The following is a 27987-nucleotide window of genomic DNA, read 5'->3' as shown; positions in this document are numbered from 1 at the left end:
GAATGAACACAAGCACAATAGCCTCCTGGTTCCAAGGTTTATTAATAGTGACCCATCCTTTTTTGGCTCCCCTTTGCCCCAGCTCCAAACCCCAATCAATCGCCCTACGCCAGGGCTTCAGCACAGTCCCAGAACGTAGGAAGTGGGGTAGGATAGCTTTGGACATCATCCAGGCTGCTGGCTTCCAAACCTTGTAGTAGTAGTAGAACCCCTACGTATCAAATCTATAAGCCAGGAGCTGTTCTTACTGAAGGAAATTATGTGGGGCTTAGAGGTGTAAGAAATAAAAGTTTCATGTTCATTGTTCTCCTGATTTCATGATATAGACAAATGGGCTGCGGCCCAGACAGGGACCATGACCTGCCCTGGCACACACAGCCTCCAGGGCCCTCCATCCAGTGCCGCTTGCACAGCACCACACTGGGTCCTTGGTCTCCCCTGCCAGGGCCAAAGAAGCTCCCTGTGGGGTCTGCCCTGCTGGGTCTCTTGGGCACATGCCCTCAGACTGCTGATCCTTGGGTCATGTGAAGGGCTGGCTGGAGGGAGGGCTGGAAGGACAGGGGGAGTGCATGGGGAAGCCCGGTGTCTGTGTTGGAGGGCTGATAGGACTGGAGGCCTGGGGGCTGGATGGTTGGGAAGCACTTCTCAGGCACGCAGTGGTGTCCCCTTTCCTCAGGATGAGATTGTTGAGCTCCTGGAGCAGCTGCTCTTCCAGGGATCCCCGGGCCTGGGGACTGCTCTTGGCAGGGGGGCCTGGTGGGGGCTCTGGGGGCCTCTCCTCCTGGCCCAGGATGCTTGCTTTAGAGAGAGGGGGTTGCTCAAAGGACCTCTGGCTGGCGAGCGGGGTCTCTGGCATAGCCATCCACTCTCGTGTGCTAGAGAGGGAGGCAGAGGTGTCCATGGTCAGCTCGGGGTAGGCGCCAACTTCCTCGTATACTGGCTCCTCATACACAGGCTCCTCCACTTCCTCCTGCTCCTCCACAGACCCCTGCGATGACTTCATTGGCTGGACAGGAGGAGGCAGGTGCTGAGTTAGTGACTCACATTTCTCAAGCCCTTCTTCCTGACCAGACACTACAAAGCACTTGGCATGCATGACAGAGCCACCCTGCGCCATAGGTCACACTGCAGGTGAGTGCAGCAAGGTGCAGATTAGTTAAGTAAGTTGCCCAAGATCACACAGTGATAGAGACAGAGCTCATCTGATTCTGAACTGCGCTCACCTAACCACTTTCCTTCTACTTCTCACATGCTGCAACCACATCCTACCACATCTCATTTTTCTTCTTTCTACCCTCCCATCCCCCACATACACACACATACACAGGCTGCAGGACTGCATCAGGACACAGAGATGTACCAGGGACAGAGGACACAGGCTCGTAGCTGCAGCAGGCACAGTACTCACAAAGAACATGGACAGGGTCCTCCGGTTGTGCAATCGCCGCTGAGAACAGGTGGGATGGGGATGAAGGGAGTGAGAGACACAGAGACACAGTGAGGCCTTGCAAGAGGCAGTGGGGGTGGAGGGGAGGGATACCACGAGCAGAGGCAGTGGGCTGGCAGGTGCAGCACTCCCTCCTGTAGCACGGCAAAGGGAAACACAGGGGTCAGGTGGGGGCTGGAGCAGGCCATGAGGTCTCACCAGGGTCTGATTGGCAGAGAGGAGGGTGGCTCCACTGTCATCCCCACGGATGGGCAGCAAGGGCATCGTGCCAAACTTCTGACGGGCAAGTTCAGAGGATGATCGGCGTCGTAAGACTACTGGCTGCTGATCATCGTACTGGCAAGAGGGTGAGAGGTTGTCACCAGTGTGCGTGGAAGGCACTGAGGGGTACACAGCTGTGTCCTAGGGGTAGACCACAGACCCAGTCCTAGACCTTTTCCTTCCTCTCACCTGGGCCTTAAGGATGCTGGTGGTCCAGTCCCACATCTCATCCTCATCAGTGCATGACAGGTAGCTGCAAGTGACAGAGAAGAAGGCCAGGGTTGGATCACAGCTGTCAGCATGGAAGAGGGATGGGCAGGAGAGCAGGTAGGGTACAGAGCTGGGCCGGAGGAGAAGCCAAGTCGAGAGGTACTCACAGGTGCATCTTCTCCAGTATCAACGTGAAGCCCCACCTGGAAGGCAAAGACCAGTGATGTGACCAGAAATGCCTGGGAATGGGTGGGTGGTGGTGGCAGGAAGGCCCCAACAGTGCGGCCTAGCTAAGAACACTCACGGGGTTGGGGGCTTTAACTTCTTGCGGATTCCCAGGTAGACCTTGGCACCTTCCAGAGGCCACTCCCGTTCTGGTTTAGAGCTCTGAGAACAGGAATGGAGTCAGTGAGGTTGAAAGGTGAGAGCAGACAGTAGTGGTGAGGCCAAGAAGTCATGGGAGCACTAGTAGGCAATGGCAGGGACAGAGAGGTCATGATCAGAGAAACAATGACACAGCAGTGGGAGGCAGAGGGCTCCTCTCCCACAGCAGCATGGTACACCCTGCCCTCCGGCCCAGGGCTTCACCTTCTTCTCCTTGAGCAGCAGCAGGCAGCGGTCACGCAGCAGGAAGAACCTCTCCTGGAAGCGGCTCCCCAGCAAGCGGGGCGGCTCCTCACGACACCGCAGCAGCCCCACGCGTGGGGTCTCACGCCGGACACCTGGGTGCAGACAGGTGATACTAGGTGTACACACCTGGGAGACAAGCCTGGAGTCCACGGCGTGGGGGAAGGAGGCTCACCTGTAAACAGGCAGCTGGCCCGGGCCAAGGGGACTTTTCTCAAGAGCAGGGATGCTGAGCAGGGCTCTGGGAGCTGGCACCATTGCAGGGCCTGCTCTAGGACCTTCTCTTTGGGGTGCAGTGGCCGCTCTGAAGGGGCAATGTGGGAGACAGGTACTAGCCATAATATCCCTCCAAAGCCTACAGCCCTCAACTCATGTCCTGGTAGTCATGCATTCATCCATCCTCCCAGCCATGCAGTCACAGATGTTGTAGTGCTCTGTGCCAGGTACTGTGCCAGCATTGAAATCAGTAGTGAGCGTCGATACTCCTGGACTGCCTTCAGAAAGCCCACAGATGGGTGAGGGAGCAGACCATGAGCAGGTGTGTAAACAAAACTACTGCACCTTGACAGATGGTTTGGGAAAAGCAGTAAGCTGAGAGCCACAGGGCAACCACTGAGATGGGGGTCACCTGAAAAGGCCTTTCAGAAGTAGCATCCAAAGTATGGGACTCCGAGTTCTTAGGGATTAGGAAGAAGAAACTGTCTAAGATTAGGAGACAGCTTTCAAGCATGATGAGCTATGAGAACAGAGGCCCTGAATCAGGAAAGATGTATTTGGGGGATGAAACTGCCGACATGGCTACAGCAGGGACGACAGATAAGAGAACCAGTGATGGGAGATGAGGTCTGAAAAATTAGCTCAGGGTCTCATGAGTTCTGATAAGGAATTTCAAGTTCAGTGAGACGCCACTTAGAGGGGTTTAGCCAGAAGAATGGCATGATCTGATTTACACATGACTTGTTCATTTGGCTGCTGTGTGGAAAGGATCGTAGGCAGGTAAGCATGGACCACTGCCCAAATCCTCCCTTCCCAGGGCCGTCCATTTGGGTGGTTAATGTTGGGAAGCCAAATAACAATAACAGTGACTTTCGCTGGGATGGTAGTAACAGTGGAGATGGAGAGAAGAGAGAGATTCTAACAGAGTAGGTGGGTTAGCTATAAAAATGAAGGAAAAGAAGGCGTCCAAGAAGTTTCTATCATTAGTAACTGGGTGAGTTGTGGCACTAGGTACTGAGCTGGGGAAGAAAACAGTTTATACTTTTTTTTTTTTGGTCAGAGGAGACGGTTAGGAATTGGATTTGGTCAGAGAGGTTTCAAATCTGAGATGCTTTGAGAAGTGGAGGTGTCAAGGAGGTGGTTGGATATGAGTCCTGAGCTTAGAAGACAGGTCTAGGTCAGAAATAAAACTTGAGCATCAACATATTAACGGCATCAAAAACCACAAACAGGAATAGATGACTTGAGCCTCAGAGAAATGTAAAGAAGGGAAAGGGGCCCAAAATCATGCCCTGGGTCCTGTCATCATTTTGGAATCTCCTTTAAAGCAAAAAGCAAATCCAGAGCTTAGGGGCTCACTAAAGCTGAGAGGAGTATTGCGAAGGAGGGGTGGGTCAACCAGGTTGAATGTCCCTCACATGAATGATTGGATAAACAGAATGTCCATTGTATGTGAGGTCACTAAACACTTTAACGACACCACCCCCTACACATGCATGTATACTGGTCACACTCACCAAGCTCCCCATGTTCGAGAATCTCAAATGTCACCCAGAGGTCTGTGCCAGCCGCTGTCCCCCGCATCTCCAGCACCTGGTTGGTTAGCTCCTCAGCAGTCAGTGTTGGGGACACCTGAGTCAGGACAAAAGTAGAACATCCCTGCGGGTCAGGCCATTGCCCCTGCCCCCACCACAGTCCCATCATTCCCCAGGCTCCTGAGGACTGACCTTCAGGGTTACACAGTTGTCTGGGAGCTGCTGTTCTATATAGACCTCCATGATAAGGTCTCCAGCCTGGGACAGCTGTGAAGAGGTAGAAAGAAGTCAGGAAGACACAGAAAGGATACAGAGAAACTGAAGTCAGAGGTACCTCATAACAGCCTCCCCTCACAAATGTCTCCCAACCCCTCACTATCCTTACTCAGCTGCCACCAACATCACTCAGGCCCTTGAAAGGGAGAACTCCAGGAGCAGTGTGAAAATTCACACAAAATGAAGTCATTCTTGTTGTTCTCCACTGGACGTAGGGTTGAAAGGCTCACAGCAAAGAAACAGGACCCACTTAGGACATGGACGTCTACCCCAAGAAGTACCTGACTCACTCTAACTAGTACCCTGCCCTATTACTTTGCAACTGATGATCCATTTGTCAACCATGACCTTAAAACCTGCATTACACATTAACCACATAAACCAGAGTTTGCCAGCTCCTACCAAAAATGCCCATGGCCTTTCTTTGAAAATAACTTGGGTATGTTTTTCTGTCCTGATAACTCCTCACCCCCTTCCCTTATTCTGCAGACATGCCAGAGGCCTCTCAGTGTGTGTGCATGTCCTGGATTGCAGCCCATTCTTAGTTTATTCTCAAATAGAAGTTCCTTTGTCAGAGACTTGCTCTGTACTTTTGACTTTGACAGGCGGAAGTGCATCTGTAGGCTGTGCACAGCCTAGTGTGGTGGCTAGGACTGCCATCGGACAACCTGGCTTTGGCAACTCTCACTACGGATGGTGCAACCTTGAATAACTGACCCTCTGAGGCTTAGCTTATTTTAAAAAAATGAAACTATATACTTCATGGACTTGTGAAACACTAAAAACTGAGATCAGAGGTGCCTGGAATATAGCAAGTCCTCTGCTAATATTTGCATTGTATTTATTATTATTCTCACTGCTGACTTGACCAACTCCTCCTTGGATCACTAACAGAAGTGAGGTGCTGCTAATGGTACACCATCTTATAATAAAAAATAAAATAAAATAAAACATTATCATAAAAGATAGTAACAATTCCCCAAAGAGATTCCCTCCTTGGGTTTCCCCTTTCTCCCAGAGAGCTGAGGGCCAGTGGGCAGGAAGGGTGGGCTGAAAAGCTTCCCCAGCTGGGCAGGTCAGCTTCCCATCTGGAGGTCCCCTCGCATCATCGGACAGGATCCGTTACCTGCACATCCTTCCAGGTGGTGATAAGATTGACCTCCAAGTCAATCTGAGCTACCTGGTCGGAATCGATCTGTGAAAGAGCCAAAACAAAAGTGTCAGGGTTGAAGTGGTGCTGGGAAAGGAGATGTACAGGGCAGATCTCAAGGTTGAGGGGCCCTGAGGAAGAGGGCTGGAAGCCTGCAGAGCTAAGAACCAATGGGGTAAGTGGGTTGGCAATGCGGGTGTGGGAGAAAGTAGCCCAGAGTTCTGAGAGGTGGCTCCTGATGCGGTCACTGGAGGGCTGGGCGGGGCTTGCTGGGATAGGCCCTGAGTCCTACAGGGGCAGGCAAAAGGGATTGCAGGCAGGGTGAGGGGTCAGGAAAGCCTTACATCAAAGACACAGATGTAGCCATCGATGAGTTCCTGCAGCACCCGCACCTCGTGCTCCCCACGCCCATCTGTCTGGAATACACTGGGCGCAAAGAGCAGGGCCAGGTTGCGGGTGCACATCTGGTTTAAGGTCGCACACTTCTGTACCCTGCAGAGGGATTACTCGGGTCATGAGAATGCAGTTTGTATATTTCTGTCATCCATTCATTCAGTAGACACTTATTGGGCCCCTTCTGTATGCCTGTGCTAAAGGACTCAAGGAGCCCAGTGATGATAGAGCAGGGAGCAGAATACTTCTTACATAAAGGGGCAGACAGTATTTTAGATTCCTAGGTCATACAGTCTCCACCTTAGCTCCTACGGTGGCACAAAAAGGATCACAGAACACATGTAAGGGGATGGGTAGGGCTTTATACTTCACGTATAAAATCTTATTTACAACAACAGGAAATGGATTGGAATTGGCCCATGGGCATGTCACTCTCGTTACGACCCAGCTAGGACATGCCAAGACACATACCCCCAAAACACAGGCAGAGGCAGATCTGCATCTTATTTATCTTCACATGTCTAACATCCACCCCTTTCCCTGACATAAAACCAAATAAATAAATAAATAAAAGCATTGATCACTAATCCTTTCTGAAGGCCTAAAGGCCTACAGCATGCCAGGAATTATCTCACCGAACTTGAACATAACCCATGAGGTGAATACTATTTGTGACATAATCTTCCTTTCAAAGAGGAGGAAAATGGAGCCCAGAGAGAAAAAAATGCTGGACCAAAAGTGACATGGCTAGGACAAAGGAGTCGGGATGAAGGCCGGCCCTAAATCAGTCTCTGAACCTTTATGCTATGACACCCTCACACCACAACTTTATGGCATGCGGAAAGCAAGGAGAGCGTGGGGTCAGCCTGAGGGGATGGAAGGTCAGAGAAGGAATGTGCAGGGGTCTGGCCACGCTGACCGGTAGAGATGCCCAATGAGGGTGGCCAGAGTGCGGCGGTTGACCCGTGGTAGGCAGCTGATCACTTCTTTGTATTTCTCCAGCCGTTGGTTCTTTTGGGGCAGCTCTGGGGAGGGAAGGAGAGAGGTTGGAAAGGATCCAGGAAGAGATAGTGGGGGACTGGTGCGGGGAGGGAGGTTTAGAGAAACAAACCCAGGGCTGATGTGCCTCTCCCCTACCCATCTCCTCCTGGGCCAAGTCCCTTGACCATCCTCCTGTGTGTGGGGTTGGGGGTTGGGAATACCAGGACAAGGCCACCTAATCCAAGAATGCCTTGGGGATATTAGGGATCAAGAGAGATCTCAGGTTTGTAGGGATTTGGGTACCGGCAGCCTCCCTCCAGCGAGGCAGCAACCGTGCACAGGTCACAGGGTCGTCGAGCTCCCGAAAGAAACGTTTGAGCGTGTCGGTGACATCCTCCACAAAGTGTTCCCCCGGCCTCAGCTTCACAGACCGGGCATCCCTCCGGAACTCGGCCAGGAGCCGCAGGCTGCGGGCACGAGCGCCTCCTTTCCGGTATACACCCTCCAGCCGGAGCCCTGCAAACAACCAGCCCTGTCTGCTCACCTAGTGCCAAGATGAGCACCCAGCAGGCAGTCTGTGATCCCCTGCATGCTCTGTGGCTGCCAGAGGTAGGGAGTGCTGGAGAGTCAGCGAGGAGGAAATGTGCATGCCCAGGTCTCTGCTGGAGTCCTCTCTCGGTAACCTCGCACCCCAGCAAGCTGTACCCCAATACACATTTCATTCTTAAACAGTATGTTCTGAAGTCACATTACTGTTGAACCTCACACCTGCAGATGTTTTCCCAAGTCACTAAAATTCATTTGTAACCACTAACCCCACACCCTTGCCTGATCAGTAAGTCTTCCCTCAGCATCCACATGGCATTAGTTATGGAACACTCTCCCTACCCCACAGGTACTCAACGTCGCTTATATAAAATGGTATGATATTTGCATATAACTGTACACATGTGTCTATATATGTCTAACATAAATGACATCTAAATTGTTGATACTATATTGCTTACAGAACAATGACAAGGAGTAAAACTCTGCACGAGGCACTTTCAGCATAGTGGTTTAGTTGCTGCTCAGTGCCTGAGGTGCCTTAAGGCCCAGCTCCTCTGCTTCTGATCCAGCTTGCGGTCAGTGCACTGCGGAAGGCAGCAGATGATGGTCCAAAGACTTGGGTCACTGCCTCCCAAGCAAGAAACCTGGACTGAGCTAGATTCTTGGTCTCAGTGTATCTCAGCCCCAGCTATTGCAGGTACTTGGACTTTAGCCGCTAGGCCACACCACCGGGCCCTATTGCAGGTACTTGGAAAGTAAGCCCGTGGATGGAAGATCTCCCTCTCTCTGCCTTTCAAATAAAATGAAAATAAATAGAAAATTTGAATATACTTTTCCCTATTTGAATATCTTCTATCAGAGACCAGGTGAATACGTGGATGAAGAATCTAAGGATGGAGGGTTAGTTGGACTTCTAACCTTCCCCACTCACCTGCAGGCCCACACCGGCACAGAGAGAGAAAAACAGTTTGAGCTCCTTTCTCACTCCCATCCTTCCCAGCCAGCCACCAGTGACTGAGGACATGTTTCTGATAAGGTCTTCTATTGTAAACAGTGTCATTCTGGTATACACAGAGCCACATATTTCACATTTTTGTGCTCTTTGTTGGTGAATGCACTGTTTTAAAACCCTGGCCCAGTGCAATGCCAAAATACTGCCTAGTCTTCCTCAGCATGAGGATGTTGTATAGTGTTTACAGAGAAAATCCATGCATGAGGCAAGCCTGGCTCAGGCATGAGCTACAGTGACATAGCCCTGAGGTCAGCACTGAAGAAACAACCATATGTACGGAATAAGCTGTCTTTACACAGATGCAGAAAATACGGCTTCTGCATATTGCTCGGTTGACGAAACTGTAACAAGAGGTTCACAGGACACAACTGAAGCCTGTATTTCCCCTGCAGCAGCCATTCGGTATTCCTGGAGCACTTGCTGAGACTTTGACAGCACAGCTACTGTGAACTGACAGGCTTTCTCCCCCACTAGTCTATGAACTGTGTGTGGAACTTTCCCTGTACATTGTTCACTGCTGTCTCCCTGGCATGTGGCTCCCAGCACCATCTCAACAAGTATCTGCTGAAAGAACAAGGGTGGAGTGGGGCACTCAGAGGGCAGATTCTGATGTTCACGCTGCGTCTCCAGGGCTCCTCACTAGGCCGCTTAGTGCATGAAAGAGAAGGAGCTGTCATGTGGGCAGAGTCCCTGAATGCGGCCACTGCTGCTAAGTGGACAATGTCTGAAGCTTCTGGCCATTCACTGGTACGTGCCAACCTATGTGTTGGTTCACAGGGGTGCCTTCCTCCACCTTCACCATCCTCCTTAGTTTCTCTGTGAATTTCCCTTCCCAAGATGGTTTGCAGGGTAGACAGGTTCTATCGGGTTTTGGAGAACTAACTGAGGCCAGAAGCCCACAAAGAATTCTGGAGACCACCTGCATGGCTGACCCTTGGAAAATCTCTCAGGGGACTAACTCAGCTCAGGTCATTGCTCTGCATGCTCAGTCCTTTCTGCCTATGCCCCAGTGACCGCTCCCGCTGCCAGGCCCTATGCTTCATGCGTGACATGCATTATTTCCTATCCTGAGAAATGAGTACTCTGAGCCCCATTTCATAGGCAAACTGAGGCTCAGGAAAGCAAATCCATTTGCCCACAGTCATACCGCCAGCAGGTGCTATCAGACTGCAGTCTCTGGAGGCAAAGCTCCTCCAGACACCTGCCCCTGCCCCTCCAACCCTCAGGAATGGCACACATGCAGTCTGCATTCCCCACCCTTCCCACTGGCTCAGCATCAGCCAGTGCCTACTCACCATGCTGGGTGACAAAACTGATGCAGGCATCCACGATGATGGGGATGTCACCCCGGCTCATCTGTTGCTCCTGCAACCCTGTGCCACCCCCACCGGCTGCTCCGCCAATGGCTGCATTCCATGCTGCAAAGTCCAGTCGGCCCTCTCCCTGCAGATACAGGGTCCTGAGACCCAAGAGCCCGAGTCACAGTGAGCTCTGGGAGTGTGCTGGGATGGGGGACCCAGGAGCACAGGATCAGACTTCCCAGAGATACCAGCAGGGGGCAGCAGCACGCTTCCCAGATGGTCCCTCAGCTGGGTGCTCAGCTTTAGGGGAGTGACTAGTGGTGGATTCCAGAAAGAAGGGCTCAGGCTCAGGACAAGTGTGCAAGATTTACCTGCCTGTCTCCACTAGGACCAAATGCTCCTTCTTGTCTGGAGTGTCTGCTGCAGGGACCATACCTGCGGTAATCATTGGACATCATTACGATCTGCATCACAGCGACAACTTGGACACAAGGGCCTAAGGTCCACAGCTGTCAGGCTAAGAGCCTCTCCCCGCCAACAAATGCTCAGTGAAACCTACACTCACTGGAAAGATGGTACAGTACCCAGAGGTGGAACATCCTGCCTCGGTCACAAAATTCAAACCCAGGCCACGTTTCCCCAAAGTCCTATATTGCTATCCGACTTCCTTCCTCTTTCAGGAGAAAGCAGATCAGTGACAGCACTCAATCACCTTCCCTGCCAAGTGAGTGACGCCAAGTATCACTAAGAGCAGTAACATTGGTAACACCTAGCAGGTGCTGAGCACTTACAAGATGCCTCCTGCAGGCTCGGTGTTGAGTGTTATACCTGTACTACCTCATTTGGACCTCAATAAACCACTCTTAGGAATGGCTTATTATTGTACCCACTTTAAAGCTGAGCAAACTGAGGCGCACAGAGGTTAAATAACTTGCCCCAGGGCACGCAGCTAGGACATGATACAGTGTAGAGTCCACATCTGGTGAGTCTGCCTACAGTGCTTACACCTAAAGTGACTATATGCTAGTTTCCCATAGGGATCCTCAAATGAAAAAGGTCCACTCCTGCCCACGCCTGTGACTACCCTTCATCCCCGCCCCCACCCCTACTCACTGATCTCCTGTAGCCGCCGGAGATGTACCATGTCCTCAGGGGCTGGGGGCCCAGGGCCCGGCGCTGGACACAGGAAGAGGTGGTCACCACGAAGGAGGCCAAATCCTGCCAGCCAGAGGCCAGAGGCCAAGGCTGTGTGGGAGGGGGAGCGCAGCCAGAGGCGGCCCAGACGCAGCAGACCCGGGCCCAGCAGTTGGTGGCAGCTCAGTGGGGAGAACCACTGCAGAGGAACACAGGGGCCAGAATAGGAGGGGAGATACAAGGGCAGGCGTAGGGATACTGAGAGAGAGAAGAAGGCAAGGAGGAGCGGCAGGCGGAGAGGCAGAGGGCACAGGCAAGGCCTGAGGAGGAGACGGGAGAAGTCCCACTCGGTGTGTTCCTTGGGCAGCCTTGGGCCCATAACTGGGGCGTGGTGCATCACACCTGGGGGAACCCCCGCATCCCAGGGAAGGGGAGCTGGGGAGAGGCCTCACAGAGGAAGGGGCACGTCAGGTGGATGCCAAAGCTGCATTTGTCACACTACCCACTGCAAAGTGCCCAGTTTTGTCCATTTCTTTTTTTTAAAAAAAAATATTTATTTATGTAAAGATTTTTTTATTGAAAAGTCAGATATACAGAGAGAAGGAGACACACAGAGGAAGATCTTCTGTCCTATGATTCACTCCCCAAGTGACCACAATGACCGGAGCTAAGCTGATCCAAAGCCAGGAGCCCAGACCCTCTTCTGGGTCTCCCACGTCTCCCACGCAGGTGTAGGGTCCCAAGACTTTGGGCCATCCTCTATTGCTTTCCCTGGCACAGCAGGGAGCTGGATAGGAAGTAGAGTACCTGGCACATGAACTGGCACCCATTTGGGATCCCAGCACTTACAAGGGGAGGATTTAGTCATTGAGCCATCTAGCCGGGCCCCATTCCTTTTTCTTTTTTAAATTTCAACCTGTAGGGCCCAGCGGCGTGGCCTAGTGGCTAAAGTCCTCGCCTTGGATGCACTGGGATCCCATACGGGCGCCAGTTCTAACCATGGCAGCTCCACTTCCCATCCAGCTCTCTGCTTGTGGCCTGGGAAAGCAGTCAAGGACAGTCCAAAGATTTGGGACCCTGCATCCGTGTGGGTGACCTGGAAGAGGTTCCAGGTTCCCGGCTTCGGATCGGCACAGCACCGGCCATTGCACTCACTTGGGGAGTGAATCATCAGATGGAGGATCTTCCTCTCTGTATATCTGACTTTGTAATAAAAATAAATAAATCTTAAAAAAAAAATTCCAACCTGTCACTAACTAATGCTTTCATTTATAATCCTAAACACCAACTGCTGGACTCCTTCCTAATGAACCTAGAAAAGCAGCAGAGGGTGGCCAAGTGCTTAGGCCCCTGTACCCATGTGGGATACCCAGATGAAGCTCCTGACTTAAGCCTGGCTCAGCCCTGGCTATTGGCAGGAACTAAGCCAGCAGATGAAAGATCTCTGTCATTCCCTGTGTCTCTGTTAACTCTGCCCTTCAAATAAGCAAATAGATCTTAAAAGATAATAATAGGGCTCGGCGGCGTGGCCTAGTGGCTAAGGTCCTCGCCTTGATCCCATATGGCTGCTGGTTCTGGTCCCGGCAGCTCCACTTCCTCTCTGTCTCTCCTCCTCTCAGTGTATCTGACTTTGTAATAAAAATAAAATTAATCTTAAAAAAAAAAAGATAATAATAAAAAATACATTTAAAAACCTGGAAAACTGAATAAATAAAGCTACACAAGCTCCTGGGTTTTCTAATTAGAATCAACATAGACTGACCCTGCCAAATGGTTGTAGAAGATTCTAGATGCTTCAGTTCTGTGCTCACCCGGCCACGACCATAACAAAGAGCCCCTGGAACCAGTGTGGAGTGCCAGACCTGTGTAGCACTTGAGGTCATTCTGGGAGAACTCTGGGTCATTCTGGGACCCAGCTGGGAGAGCCACAAGCAAGCCCTGAGAAGGCAGGAGGCCAGCCATCGGTGTGAGGCTTAGAGGACAGCCGCAGCAAGCACTCCTAGGTGAGGAGTGGCACATGTCGCAGAGAAGGCCCAGGGAAGCCAGAAGATGCTGACACTCTTGCCCCCAGCAAATGAGAAGCCTGTGGGGCTGGTGGGGCTCAGCTCAGGAGAGCAAGGGCAGAGGAAGGCTGCCACAAGGGGTTAAAGAGGAACTGCAGCCTGTACACGACTTTGACTTTCTGAGAAGTTGTCAGGAGGGGAAGGAGGGCACAGGGTGAAAAGTTGAAGGTGGAGCATAGCCTGGGGAGAAGCTGCCGTCATCGGCATCGTCATCCTCACCACCACCATCATTATCCACACCCACACGAGCAGGGAGGACTCGTAGGGACCTCACACGTCACTCCATCCTCCCCTTTTACGCCCACTCTACAGACTGGGAGGGGCTCTTGGGTTGTGAGCTGTAGGACTCAGTTCCCACGATAGCAGACCCCAGGGCCTGAACCTTTCACTGGGGAGTGAGGGGGCTGGAAAATCTGGGAATCTAGCAACGTAGACATCCATCGGAAGGCAGCTTTGCCTCAGGGCCTGCTGGGGAACCAGGGCACTGGCCAGAGGGCAGCAGGAGTCAGGGGAAAGGGCCCACACCAGGAGTTCGTAAGGCAGAGGCCTGTGCTTCCTGAGCTTCGCTGCCTGCTAACTCTGTGACTCCCTTATCTTTGAGACTTCAATTTCCTGTGCAAGACATTAATAACCCTTACCTCTGGGAGCTGTTGGGAAAATTCAACAAGACAGAGCATGGGCAAGGCCTAACATAGAGTCCAGCAGGAAACCTCAGCCAATAGCCAAGAGGTAGGAGCCATGGTAGGTAGGGACAGGGCAGCCATGAGCCGTAGTGGATGGGGGGGGTGGGAGAGAAGGACACCTGCCAGCTCACCTTGCCCACGGCACTGGTCCAGGCCTCTAGACTGTCAGCTCCATCCGTGCCAAAATGCTGGATCCTTCCACCAGTGAGAATGAGCTCAAAGGAAAAGGGAAGCCTGGAGGGAAGACAAGGTCAGGGAGCAGAGTGTGAGGCCTGCAGCCGGGGAGAGCAGGAGGCGCAGTGCCGCGAGCACAGGGTGGCTGTTACCTGTCCAGGTCACCTGGATCCGTTGGGGGGGGGCTCACGCCCAGACACACGACATCCTGGGGCTGGATCAGGCTGAGGGGTTCAGGGCTACTTTCAGATGCAAACATTTCCAGAGCTGCTCCAAGCACACACCACAGGCGGGGGGGAGCTGAAGGGGACAAAGAGGTTGGCCAGGCAGAAGACCCCGCCTCTGCTGCCATAAAGCCCGTTACCAGATATTTATTCTGTGCCAAGCCTTCTGCCTAGGTATGACTGCCACCCCACCCAACCCATATCATCTTTATAAGAACTCCAGGTAGCAGATATTCTATTCAGACCCATTTTGTAGATTGGGAAACTGTCTTGGGTTTTAAGCTTCCTGGCCAAGTCATGCAGGTAGGAAATGGCAACACTGGGGTTTGGCTGGAACATTCTGGCTCCAGAGCAGAGGCTCTTAACTAACACCCTGGCACAGCCTCTCTCTTGCTCGCAGGGCATGACCCCATTTTCCCACCCCAGCCCATCTGTGCTACACTCACACCCACCTTCTGTCCCCATCCCCTCCCATCCCTTGATTGCCCCTCACCATCCCGGCCCCTGCGAAGCGGAGGGGGTCCAGCTTTGTTGCTGATGGGACCACAGTACAGGAAGCTGCTGTAAGTGGCGGGTACCACCACCTCATTGTACACACCAGGGGAGGGGTCTGCAAGGGGAAGGAGAAGCAATGAGGTCAGCCCAGTGCTAGGCGATAGTCTTACCCACTTTGGGCAGATGGAGGAAGTCTCTTGGACAATTCGACTGGCAGCAGTAGCCCCACGGGAATGGAAGAGAGGGAACAGAATAGAGGGTGGCAGCAGTGTAAGGGGACAAGGAGGTCTCTGCCTCTGCTCACCAGCCAGCCCCACAGACAGCTCTGAGTGCAGACCCCAGAGCGCAGGCCATCACGAGAGGGCGCAGCGCCTCTGCCCTGGCCAACAGACACCAGCACGCATAGTGATGCTGACCATTTCTTTGAGAACTCTGGCCCATGGGTTGACCCAGCACAAGCTCCTAGGACAGCCAGACCCAGCCTAGGTCATGAACCCCATCAGTCACCCCAAAACTTCAGGAAACAAGGACTGAGGCTCTGCAGGCCACCGTGTGGTGGAGATCCCCCTATTCCCTGGAAGAACCATGCCACAGAGTGGGCTGACAATTCCTAGAAGAAACAAGCCCTTAGAAGGATGACCTGGAGGCAGGAGGCCAGGGAAGCTGCCATCGAAGGCTGAAGGGGACCAGAGCTCCTCCCCCTCAACAGACTCAGCACAGAGGAGTTGGGTCATATTCTTCAGCAGGTTGGGTCCGGCTACAGCTGCACACAGAGCCTGCGGGGAGGGAAGGACTCTGTCAGCCCAAGCCAACCCTGAGAACCCCAAGAAAAGACCCTCCCAGTCAGGACCAACAGCCTCCCCACTCCAAGTCCAGGCATACCCAAACATAAGAGACTATGCCCTCCCCAACACCCTTCAGGTCCCAACCTGGCCCTCGGACCTGGAGAAGCTGGCTGTGATCGGGATACTGAGGGTGGGGCTTCCGGAAGAGACCCAGCCTGTACTTCCGGGAGATAAAGTCCCCCCGGGAGCCGGGGGTGGAATCTGGGTGCAGCCTCTCGCCGGGGGGTAGTCCCCCTGCCCAGAAGCGGTTAGCTCGATCGTTGCCCAGGGTGATGAACAACTGCAAGACGATAAGGAGCAAAGGCAAGTGACAGGAATTCAGGAGTCCCAGTGCTGACTCTACGCTGGGCCCCAAGCCCTTTGCGAAGGCGACCCTTCTTCCCCTTCTTCCCCACCTCGTTCTCCAGACCTGTACTATTTCATTACTCCACACGCTTGTGTCCAGCTTGAGGCTCTGTACCTTGGAGATCCCAGAACCCAAGGCCCGATGCTGACCTGTCAGGGTGTTAAGAGGCACGTGGCGCAGGCACCCTGAGCCTGCCTGCCCCGAGGAAGCCCCTGTTCATGTCCCGCTCTGGGCTCACCTGCGCATTGCTTGCAGATGACCACGCCCAGGTTGACGGCAGCCCAGTCCGGGCGGGAGGCCCCACAGTCCGCACAGTGCCGGTTTGCCCGATTGGACCAGATCTTCTCAGCCACCTCGTAGTCAGACAGGGTCTCGGTTACTGCTTCCTGCAGAGCGGCCGCCCAGCTCTGCCGAGCCCCCCCAGACTCGGCTGTGAAGCTGAGGGGTGGACAGCCAGTCTGTGGGCATGGACATGCCCCCTTCTCCTAAGGTCCCAACCCGTTGGCCATTCCTGCAGGAGCCACAACAGGTCACATCTGGACCAGCCCAGGCCCTTTGGACATCATGGGTCTTGTGTACCCATCACTGGCCTTGTGTACCCAACTGTATCCACTGACATCCCACTATGGAGGCCTCATGTCCTCTGTACCCTGGGTCTCCCTCTAACGTGCTCCAGCCTGGCCTCCCCCAGCCTGGTCCCCACCTGAAGCAACGATGGGGTGTGAGCAGATCAAAGCCTCGACTCTTGGTCTCCCGGACGCTGCAGCCTTGTAGTTCGATGAAGCAAATGCCAATGCCCAGAGAGAAGGCCTGATGGGATGGGGCAGTCATTGTGGGAGGGGCCAGGATGCATAAGCCAGCCCTGCAGTCCTGACCCAGCTCTCCTCACCTGCTCACTCTTGTACAACGCCAGTTCTCCAGGGCTCAAGGCTGCAAACACCTTGGCCTTGTGCCCACGCAGCTCCAGCATGCCTGTGCGCAGGGAGCGTGGTGGCTGTGGGGGCCGGGGCTGGCCCTGGAGGCGCTGCTCCTTCAGGCAGGACTGCAGCGTGGAGCACCACATGTCCCGCTGAGCTGGTGGGGCACAGGATAGAGGGTTAGGCACAGTTGTGAGCTCACACGGGCTCCCTCCCTTCAACCCTGATCTGGCAGACCCTTCGACCCTCACCTTCGCTCTCTGTACGGAATACAAACACCCTCTGACCGGTGACAACCTGGAACTTGTTGTCCTTGCTGCTGCGGGTCATCTCAATGGCAGTCAGAGGGATAACACCCTTCGGGAAGGGGTCCTGGGGAGAGAGCCAGTGGCATTCCGCAGGGAAAGGATCTAAGCCACAGGTAGGGACCGACCCCTCTACCGTACCTGCTTTCATGCAATCAGCACTGGGTGTCCAGACCTGGGTATAGCCACTTGAGCGGCTACCTTAAACGTTGGCATCAATCATGCAGTCACCAGCCCCACCAAAGCTTCTTTTCTTCCTAGCCCCAGCTCTCCCCCAACCTTCTCCCCAGTCTCTGCGAAGCACATTCCGCTCCCCCACCTTGTCACTGCCAAAGTACATCAGACTCCTCCCGTTGAACTGTACAAAGCGTCTCTGGAAGACATAGTTTCTGCAGAAGGAAGAAACCAAGATCAGGGAGTGTTTGGGGTTGGATGGAGCCAGCACACCTAGACCCATTACCACTTCCCAGCCTCCCTCTTCACTCCCAACACCCTTTTCCTTCCCAGGAACCCCACCCCTGAGGGGAGAGCTTGTCCAGCCAGGCGCTGAGCAGGGGCATGGGCCTGTCTGCCGTGGAAGAGAAGCTGGCGTAGGGTGAAATGAGTTCATCGCTGGTTTCCTCCATGTCCAGGGTGGGCAGTGAGAGGCTGGAGTCACCAGGCAGCTCCAGGCTGGCATAGCCAGCATCATCCCGGGCCTCAAGATCCTGCCTGCTAAGCCTTAGGGGTTGTGGGGGAGGGTAAGACAGGGAGAGACACACACATCAGACCCAAGACCCTGGGCATCCTCTTTGTAATTTTTCCTCCCGCCCACAGCACCTAGTACAATGCCTGGCAGGGACCAGGTTTGCTTTTCCATCAGCGAAATAGAGAGATTGGGAATCCAAATGATTTGCATCGAGTTTCCATGCTGATCGTAGTTGGGAGCCTTTTAATTAGTATCTTCTACTGTATCTTTCCCCCAAACAAAACACTTATGTCATTTATCTGAATGGCAGAATTACAGAAAGAGAGGGAGAGAGATAGGTCTTCTGTCTGCCGGTTCACTTCTCAGTGGCAGCTCAGGCACATTTGTAAGGAGCTGAATGGGAAGTGGAGCAGCAGGATTCAAAGAGACACCCTCATGCTGGTGTTGCAGGTAGTGGCTCAACCTACTAAGCCACAACACTGGGCATCATGATTGAGATTTTCAATGGGAAACTTTCAGTCTCTCTCCTCCCTCTGCTATGCCTATCACTAGCGTGGGAAAGTTGAGAGAAGGCTGTATGGATGGCTCCCTGCCATGACTACCCATAGCTAATCAATACATCTTATTGGCTCCTTCTCCAGGAAGCTCTTGACCTTCTCTCCCAGGACCAAGTTCCCAGGAGCTCTCATTGGGACTATGGGAGCTGCCCAGCTGGCCACCTGCTTCCCTTTATGCCTTCCCTCCTACAATCACTCTCCTGCAGCCACCAGAAGAGTTCCCCCAAGAATGCAAATGAAATCCCTTCACCTTCCAGTGTGAAAGCCTTCCACAATGCCCCACTTGCACTTAGGCTAAGCCCAAATTGCTCACCCCAGTGAGCTGCAAGGACTTGCTTGCACATCAGCTACTCTCCCAGCCTCTGCCTCTATCTCACTCACTCTAGTTTCCATCAACGCAACCATATCCTCTTTCTTTTCTCAGGGTCTTTGCATATACCATGCCCTCAACCCAGACATGCTTCCTTCCATGCTAGCTCACCCTTCAGGTCACTTGCTCAGAGAGCTTCTTAACCACCATGGGTGAGTCCTGCCTCTCCTCCTTCACTTTACAATTTTTTTTAACCTCAACAGCACAGAATCACTTGGAAAATTTTAAAAACATCACCAGGACCTGGGATCCAAACCCGACAGTGAAATTTAGGAGCAAGTGGGGCCCAGGCAGCTGTAGTTTCCAAAGTTCCCTGGGTTGTTGGTACAGCTAAAGCTGAAAATCACATTCAACGCTGTTTGTTTCCTACTTCCTCGAGAAATTGCAGCAATCAGATGAGCACCCCCGCAGACTCCCAGCGCATCTGCCCAATTGCACGCAACACTCTGCCTGCCTCCTGCGACCACAATAAACACCTCTGACTAAAGCAGACCCTCCTCTGTGCACTTGATCTCATTCCTCTCACCCTCACAAAAACACCACTCCATACTTTCTTCACCATCCCTCCCCTACGTAGCTAACTGCCTCTCAGTACCAGATGATTCCTACCCACAAACACAGGTCATATTGCCTCCTGCGGAAACAGCCTTTCCCTCTCTCCAGGTCTGCTATGCACATCCACGACAATGCTCAGCTTTTTGCTGGAAACTCTTCAAACACCTACTCTGTGGTTGCAATCATCTAAAGTCTTTTTAAAAAAAAAAAAAAACAACCTAATCTGTATGTTTTGAATTCTCCTTCTATTCATCCTCTTTTTAAAACTAATTTCTTGGGGACTGGCACAGTAGCCTAGTGGCTAAAGTCCTCGCCTTGCATGCACTGGTATCCCATATGGGCACCAGTTTGTATCCCGGCTGCTCCACTTCCCTTCCAGCTCCCTGCTTATGGCCTGGGAAAGCTGCTGAAGACGACCTAAAGCCTTGGGACCCTGCACCTGCATGAGAGACCTGGAAGAGGCTCCTGGCTCCTGGCTTCGGACCAGCTCAGCTCTGGCTACTGCAGCCGCTTGGGGTGTCAATCAGTGGATGGAGGATCTTTATTTCTGTTTCTCCTTCTTTCTGTAAATATGACTTTCCAGTAAAAAAATAAACAAATCTTATAAAAAAAAACCACACACACAACTAATTTCTTCACTCAAGAGACAGAAACCAACAGAGACGGAGCTCCTATCTGCTGGTTTCCTCCATAAATGACTGCAATGGCTGGCACTGGGCCAGGCCTAGGCCAGAAGCCAGGACCTCAGTCCAGGTTTCCCACAAGGCTGGCAAGAACCCAACTGACTTGAACCATCTTCAATGCCATCAGCAGGAAGCAACGCAGGGACTGACTCAGGTCCTCCACTGTGGGAAGCAGATGCCCGCCCCTCCTCTTTCCACAACCCTCTCGGCTCAGGCCTTCCCTGCCCATACACCCTGGGGCTGTACTTGTTCAGGTCTCCAGCAGCAGACTTCTCAGCAGTGACCACTGCTCTCTACTGCTTTTTCCCTCCCTCACCCCAAGCTGATGTGAGAGTCTGCCTTCAGAAACAAGCCCTCCTCATCATTTCTTCCACCATTCCTATACTCCGAGATCTCTCACTGCACAGGCCTGTCCACTTCTGCCCCTATACCTCATCCCAATACAGCCACTGGGAGGCATCCTTCATAAACTGATGTTCAAGCCTTCCTTGACTTCCCTATCACAAGCCAACACTCTACTAGGTTCCACCTGGCAGGGACACTTTCTCCACTCCCAGTGACATCCCCCCTTTACTGGTCCACGTCTCCCAGCTCTGCCAGGGCCTGCTCACAACTTGGATGTGGCCCCTGGTGGAAACCTACATCCTGGCCACTCCCCCTACCCATGACATTCTTTCCTCAGGTGTCCTCCCAGCTCACACTCTCAACACGTTCAAGCTTTTACTCAAAAGTCTTTTCCTTAATGCTCTGATAACTCTTAAAGAAAAACTGCTGTTCCCTCCACCTGTCATTCCCCCATTCACCCTCCCACCCTGCCCTAGTTTTGTCCCATGGCACTTAATGCTTTATAACAAAGCATATAACTGACTGTGCTTATGCATTCACACTCCCCACCAGGACTTGGGTTTCTGTGTACATTCACCCATCCCAAGCATCTACTTCCGGCATGTGACAGTTGCTCAGTAAGTATTATTGAAAGAATAAAAAGCCAGTTTTATCTCATGGGTCCATGTTTGTCTATTCTATCACCCGTCCTCTGGACTGAGCCTCAACCTGCTACTCCACAGTGGCACTTGGTCAGTTTCAGCCAACTTGTATCCAGAGTGCAGGACGGGCACACGCTGAACCCCCAATGTATAATGAGTTCACTGGATGCACAGCTCAGCTACTCCTTGAGTGCCCTTCTTCCTCCCATCAGAGCCCACAGAAGACTCACCTGTGTTCAGCCTGGTCCTGACAGGTGCCTCTACCCACTCTTCTGTCAGAGGCCCCTGGGACCCCAACAGACTGGACGCCATAGTACAGGCAGCCAGGATCCATGATGTGCACTGGCAGGGGGCAGAGGGTGAGGCACAAGAAACAGATCAGGTAGGACTTGGCGGAGCGTACCCCGCCGCAGACCCATGAGAAATCACCTACCTGTTCCTGTCGTGGGTCTCAGGGCAGGAGTGGGGGCAGCTTTCTGGGCACTGTCTGGGGTGCTAAGGGACATGTCTATTGGTTAGTATGCAAGAGAGAGGGGGAAGGACAAGCCTTCACACCCTGTTCTTCCACTCCAGCCTTCCCCTCCACCAAACACCAGATCCCTAGGAACCAACCCCACTCACACTTCCTGAGCTGCCTGCGCCCCGCCTCTTAGGTCCAGGCCAAAGTAGATGGCATTGGGCATCATCTCCACCATATCTGGGGGTGAAGGCTGCCCAGAGGAGGAGCTGGGGAGCAGAGGGGACTTCGGGCTCGATTCTGGAGGCTCGATTCTGGAGGCTTCTGGTCCCCGAAACGTTGGGCTCAGTCCAGGTCTCTGGGTGGTGGCAGGGCCAGTGAGCCCAGTAAACACAGTCCTTGGCTTGGGCACAGGCTTGGGAGTCTGGGCTGGAGGGTCTAGGCTGGAAGAAGGCTCCATGGTGTTATCTGATTTGGGATCCAAAGGACACTCCACTGTGCCAGCCTGCAGCAGGCGCAGAATACGTTTCCGGTGCCCTGTGGCGTGGATGCCCAACTGCCTCAGTTCCTCGTGGCCCAGGCCTCGGGCTGCACCTGCCGTAGCCAGGCCATGCTGCCGGAACGTGTCTGCATACTGCTCCAGGTGCACCGTGGCCAGCCACACAGCGATGTCCAGGTCCTGAGGGGCAGCCATGGGGGCTCAGGCCATTGCTGGGGGGAGGGGCAGGGGGAAGGGAGGGCTCAGGTGGAGATTCCCCTCCCTGCCCCACAGTCTAAGGCCTGGACAGGGAGTACCGACCTCCAGTCTTCTGTCAAAGGCAGCCTGTAATCTGGAACGCCAGAACGGGTGGGGGGGGGGGGGCGGGATTCCAGAACAGTAGAAAGGATTTCTTGTTAGTAACTAACAGGAGAATTCCCTCATTTACTGTCAAGGAAGCTGAGGAAGGGTCTTTTCTGACTCACAGCAAGTCGATGTTACTGTTGACCCCAAGTTCCTGCCCACCCTGGGATAGGGCACTACAGTGATGAGGAGAGGGGAAGGGAGTGTGGCCAGGTGTCGCAGCGGCCACATGAGAGAGGTAGCCTGGGCAGGAGGAGAGAATGAAAGAGGTAGCCTGGGCAGGAGGAAGGCCATGTGGGCTGACCCCACTGCTGCTGCTTTCCAGGGCTGAGGCCCAGCCTGCACATCCTAATCCTGCTGGCTCCCTGTTCCTCCTCCCCTTCCACCTATTGTCTCTGCTCAGACTTACTTCCTGTCCCTCCAGCCTCCCCCACCCCAACATCCTGCCTGCCAGGGTCAGGCTGCCCAGAGGGCCCTAGAACCAGTCCCAAGGTGTGGGTCCTGGCCCGGACAGGGGCTGCTTGCAGGACAGGCATTGGTAGGGGACCTGGGAGTTGGGGGATCCCTGGTTCCAGCTTCTCCTCCACAATCAGCCCACACAGCCTGCTGGCCCCTCACTCTGCTTTCTCTGGGTCCTCCCACACCCTGAGGTTCGGTCTGCCCCACCCCATTCCCCTGAGTTTCACCTTGGTTCTGCTCCTGTCCCTACCCCGCTCCCTTTCCAGGTCTCTCCCTAAAATCTTGGCCGCCCTCTGCTCTTCCCCTCTGGATTACTCTATCATGGAGGCCGTCATCGCCTAGGTCTCTAATTCTAACCACGATGTGTGTGTGTGTGTGTGTGTGTGTGTGTGTGAGGTCACCTTTGACCCCGGGTTTCTGTCTGGAGAGCTCTCTCCCTCTTGGCCCCAGCATCAGCTCTGCTCTTTCACTGGCCTCTCTTCGGCCGGCCGGTCCCATGTCCACACCAGGGTCGCCGGGGTGCAGAACCTGGGCCCTGACTCAGGGTCCCCACTCGCTGGCGACTCAGTCGCAGCCCGAGAGCACAGGATTGGGAGCCCCGAAGGGCTCGCCCTGTGGACTGGCGCTGCAGGGTCCGGTGGGCAGGCCGGGCAGCGCGTGGGGAGCCGTCAGGCCTGTGCCAGGGGAGGGGAGAGGGGGTGGGGGCAGTGGCTGGGCCGCAGCCGGGAGGGGCGGGTCGCGCGTGGAGGGGAGCTAGGCGGCCGACGCCGAGGGGTGCGGGGTGCCCACGAGGGCCCTCGAGGAGCGGGGCGGGGAGGAGTCCGGGATGCGGGGGTCCTCACCTCGCTGTGCGGCCGCCGTCCGCTCCGCGCTGCCCGCCGTGCCGTCCGAGGCTGGGGGCCCGGCCGCCGGCCCCGCCTTCCCTCTGCCCTTCCCCGACGGCCCCGCCCCGCCCCGCCCCTCAGCCTCCATGGCCCTGAGGCTGCTCCTTGTGCAAGCACCGGCCTTCGAGTGGTTAGTGCTCCTTACCCTACGGCCCCACTCGTCCCCCGCGCTGCGCGCTTGGCCCTCTCCGGAAAGGGATCACAATGCGTCTTGGGGGGCCGAGTCAGCCTTAGGGAAGAGGCACAAAGAGGCAGAGACCAGAGGGAGACGGGGGACAGAGGTGGGAACAGAGAGAGGGAAGCTGCGGAGGCCACGTGTGCATCCCCTGCTGTCCTGTCTTAAGGCGGGTGAAGAGGTAGGAACCTAGGTCTCCAGGGCGTTGTCTCCTGCACCCAGCCCGCTGTATGGCCAATGGCACCTGGTTTAACCCGGGCCAGAAGGGAGATCCAGAAGTCACAAATAGACACAGCCACTCAAGCTCGGGGCCACCCTGCATGAAGCCCCCCATCTGGCTGGTGGAGGGTGGGGAGGAAGAGGTGCAAGAACCGGCAGGGTATCTCCCCTTTACTGCCCATCCTCCAGGGACCCAGCCTTGGGTTCTTGCCACTCATTCAGGGCAACATCTTCACCTCCATAGTGAGGCTTGGGCTGCCTCTTGCGGGATGAAGTGGTGCCCAGCAAGTACAGCGACCCAGTAACCGGGAGCATGAACAGCCTTTATTTTCTTGGGAAAAGTCCTTTCCCCTTATCCACCAGGCTGCAGGAGGCCTGCGGGAAGATGGGTCCTCTCCCCTCCCCCTCTCCTGCCCCTGCCCAGAACCCAGGCACTTCCCCCACTACAGCCGGGCCAGAGGGAGGGGGGACGGGGGAGGGGAGGGGAGACCAGGGCCGGCAGGCTGTTTTCCTGTTTGTAGGAGAGGAAGTTGGCTGTGAGTCAGCAGACACAGGAACTGTCCGTGGCTAGGGGAAGACCCCTGCCTCAGAGGCCCAAGGAGGGAGTGCCAGGGGAGATGTCACTAAAAGTGTTGTCATCTGCACCCTCCTTTCCGGGAGCCCACCCCACCCACCCCAGGGCCTTTGAGAAAGAAAGTCCTGATCATAATAATTCTAGTGGTCAGTACTAATGACAGTCATGGAGAGCTTACTGGGACCCTGCTCCAGGCCAATGTGGCTTTGCACACATAAGTGAGTCCTCACAGTACCCCTCTAAGATAGGGAATTTTATCACCTCCATTTGACAGATAAGGAGGACTTGTAAATAACTTGCTCAAGACCCTGCAGCTAAACACAAGGCCAACTTGGGAATCCTGTCCTTCATTCCGGAGGGCAGCTAGGATGGCTACCACATGGCCCTTCCCGCTCTGCAATGGTGAGGAAGGGCATGAACCAGGGTCCCTGTTGTTCCTCTCTGCAGTGCAGCAAGGAACCTGCTCTGAGACCACCTCCCAGCCACCAACAGAGCTCAGACAGGGGTCCTGGGTTCTGACCCAAGCCTGGAACATGGGGGACTCACCCAACAACTGGCTTGCGTTGCAGAATTTCCCAGGGACCTTACTGAAGTCTCCATCAGCTGCTCTCTCCCAACCTTCCTTCCCTCCCTCTCTTTGTAGTTCCTCAGCTCCACATTTCTCCCTTCCGCTCTCAGAAGCAAGACCCCCTCATCAAAATGTTGCACAATGGTCCTCCCCTAGAAGCTGTGTCTTAGAGGACTCAGACTAACCCTGCAAAACAAAGAGCGCAAAAGGGCACAGGCTGCTTGCCAGGATGGAGGAGAGGAGGGACCTGGGTGCAGGCTGTGCCGTGTCCCTTTGGCCACCTGCTAAAGGGTGTGGACCTATCTCAGAGTCATGTTTTAAAAAGCATAACATAGCGGCTGACATTTATGATGCAATAGGTTAAGCCACAACTTAGATGCCGGTATCCCATACGGGAGTGCTGGTTGTTGAGTTTCTGCTATTCCTTTCCTGATCCACCTTTCTTCTAATGTGCCTAGGAAGAAAGGAGAAGATGGCTCAAGTGCCTGGGCCCCCTCAACCCATGTGGGAAACTTAGATGGAACTCCTGGCTCTGGCCTCCCAGACTTGGTTTATCAACCCTTTGGGAGAGTGACCCAGTAGATGGAAGATTCTCTGTGTGTTGCTTCATCTTTCAAATAAATAAATAAATATTTTAAAAAATACATAGGAGTACAAAGGAAACCATTTACACTGTGATACAGTTATAAACCTACCCCAACATGATACAATGTGGATAAGCTGTTTTGTTAATACTCTAAATGAGATTTAATGGTAGGTTGGAACCTCCCATCATTTTTAAGCAGTGGTGAGCATAAATGAGATTTCAAAAGATCTGAAATACTGTAACAACATGTAAACAGACTCCTGTGTGAGTTTCACGGGTACAGAACTACCATTGTGGTTAATGTGACGGATTTGTTGCTACTGTCATAATTGAAAGAAATGATAAATTTCAGCTAGAGATTAATGAAAGTAATAAAATGTGTCCCCCTCTAAGTTCACTGACTCCAAGTCAAGGGCACCAGGGCTTTGACTGAGGCACAGAGCAGAGCCAGAGAGGGAGACCCAGGGGCCTGCCTCAAACCCTGCTTCCCTTGTTCAGTTCAATGACAGGGTATGGGAAGAGGCTTCTGGTCTCCAGGTGCTATCTTTCTTCTTTCTTTATCCTTAGATTTCTATCACGCATTGAATAAGATTTGGCTAATGTAAAGTTTATTTATTTATTAAATATTTATTTACTTGAAAGAGAGAGAGGAAGAGTTCTTCCATCCAGTGATTCACTTCCCAAATAGCCACAACAACCAGGAGTGGAGCCAGAAGCTTCTTCAAGTGGGTGCAGGGACCTAAGCACTTGGACCATCCTCCTCCTCTACTCATTTCCCGGGCTCAGTGGCATGGAGCTGGACTGAAGTGGAGCAGTTGGGTCTCAAACCAGCACCCATTTGGGATGCTGACACTGCAGGCTACAGCTCTTCGTGCTACAATGCCCAGACCCTTACATAGACTTTAAACCTCGAAGTCTTCATCCTCTACCTCTTCCTGTCCTTCCCTGTGGGCCTTTCTGCTGTGCTGCATCTGTCTCTGTCCCCATATTGTGCCACTGAGAGGACAGAGCAGACCCAGGGCATCCTGATAGTCTGGGCATAGAAGTAATGCTCACAAACTCTCCCGCAGCTCCCTGTGTGTCTCTCTTTGCTCCTGCCCAAACAGTAGACAGTCACTGAGGAGGCAGATTTAGCCAAAGAGAACCACATGGAAGCATTCAGAGCAGAGTCTCTAAAGCAAAGCCTTGGCTCCAGCTGTGTGCCTGGGCAGCCTTTGCAGCCCTTTCCCACACAGTGGCACAGATGGTGGTGCCCACCTCACAGGGGCATTGTGAACATGAGTCTATGGAGATGGATGGATGCCTCGTGAACAGGACCTGACACACAGGTGCTCAAGGTGCTATTTTTACCAGGCACCTGCATCGCAACTTGGAGACAGCTTGCCTGTTTCCCACTGTCCTGATATCACCCAGGGATGTTTTCATCCACCAGCCTGTGGCATCTGTTGGTCAGATTAAGCCACATGGCACTCCTGGCTGCACTTCTACTCCTGGCACTCCAAGTTGTACTACTCCTGTTCTGCCCAATTTCCTATCACTCCTGCACCTCTTGGTCACATAAATTGTTTCCAGTGTCCCCCAGGTCCCACTCCCACCCCTGCCCTCACTCTCAGTGTAGGTGGAGAAGGCTTGGCCATTGTCTGCATTTGGCTCTGATGAGATGGGCCTGCACAGAAGGAGGAGGGTAGGCCCCGAGGAGCACTTTCTCTTGCAGGCAGAGGTACGCCCATCGAATCATCACTCTGCTCTCTCGTATTTGTGTTAAGTATCTTCTCTAGCCCCGTAGCTGCTCAAGAGCTTAGACATACAACAATGCACACCCAAGATGCTGGCAACTGTGATCTGTTAGGGAAGTGACATATTTATCCAAGGACCTCCCAGTAAATATGTGATTACAGATTCAGACGACTGTTGTAAAAGAAGCACTATAAAAATATATAATAGAGGGGCTAGCATTGTGGTATGTCATATTAGGCTGCCACCTGCAACTCTGTCATCCCATATGGGCACTGGTTCAAGTCCCAGCTGTTCTACTTCTGATCCAGCTCCCAGAAAGGCAGCAGAAGATGGCTCAAATGCTTGGATTCCTGCATCTACATGAGAGACTCAGAAAAAGTTCATGTCTTCTACACGGCCCAGCTGTTGCAGCCATTTGGGAAGTGAACCAGTACATGGAAGACATCTCTCCCTTTAACTCTACCTTTCAAATAAATAATTTTGTTTTTAAGTCTATAATAGTGG

General features: G+C 53.5%; 1 protein-coding gene across 4 annotated transcripts; it reads right to left on the bottom strand.

The window, feature by feature from the left end:
* Positions 1 to 23: 23 nt before the first annotated feature.
* ARAP3 (ArfGAP with RhoGAP domain, ankyrin repeat and PH domain 3) lies at positions 24 to 23652 on the bottom strand. 4 transcript variants are annotated; one of them, XM_058677290.1, is made up of 33 exons: positions 23583 to 23652; positions 21605 to 22151; positions 21417 to 21478; positions 21214 to 21325; positions 17661 to 17864; positions 17464 to 17533; positions 17091 to 17211; positions 16812 to 16996; positions 16626 to 16732; positions 16161 to 16360; positions 15986 to 16071; positions 15674 to 15856; positions 15372 to 15507; positions 14730 to 14846; positions 14165 to 14312; positions 13970 to 14072; positions 11072 to 11291; positions 10330 to 10393; positions 9953 to 10116; positions 7400 to 7612; positions 7035 to 7140; positions 6067 to 6214; positions 5699 to 5767; positions 4489 to 4563; positions 4279 to 4393; positions 2721 to 2849; positions 2507 to 2640; positions 2223 to 2305; positions 2086 to 2121; positions 1898 to 1961; positions 1646 to 1783; positions 1409 to 1447; positions 24 to 1006 (listed from the first exon to the last, which is right to left on the bottom strand). In XM_058677290.1, the coding sequence occupies exons 2-33, from the start codon at positions 22132 to 22134 to the stop codon at positions 521 to 523; spliced, it is 4647 nt and encodes a 1548-aa protein (XP_058533273.1). In that variant the 5' UTR covers positions 22135 to 22151; positions 23583 to 23652; the 3' UTR covers positions 24 to 520. The 4 variants fall into 4 exon arrangements, with proteins under 4 accessions (XP_058533273.1, XP_058533275.1, XP_012782858.2 ...); XM_058677292.1 differs by having other exon boundaries at positions 21605 to 22119; positions 23583 to 23645; XM_012927404.3 differs by lacking the exon at positions 23583 to 23652 and adding an exon at positions 22240 to 22270 and having other exon boundaries at positions 21605 to 22119.
* Between the last annotated feature and the right edge of the window lie 4335 nt (positions 23653 to 27987).

The sequence above is a fragment of the Ochotona princeps genome, chromosome 19 (assembly GCF_030435755.1).
Source record: "Ochotona princeps isolate mOchPri1 chromosome 19, mOchPri1.hap1, whole genome shotgun sequence".
In the NCBI taxonomy this organism is placed as follows: domain Eukaryota; kingdom Metazoa; phylum Chordata; class Mammalia; order Lagomorpha; family Ochotonidae; genus Ochotona; species Ochotona princeps.
This window is presented reverse-complemented; position numbering and strand designations above follow the sequence as displayed.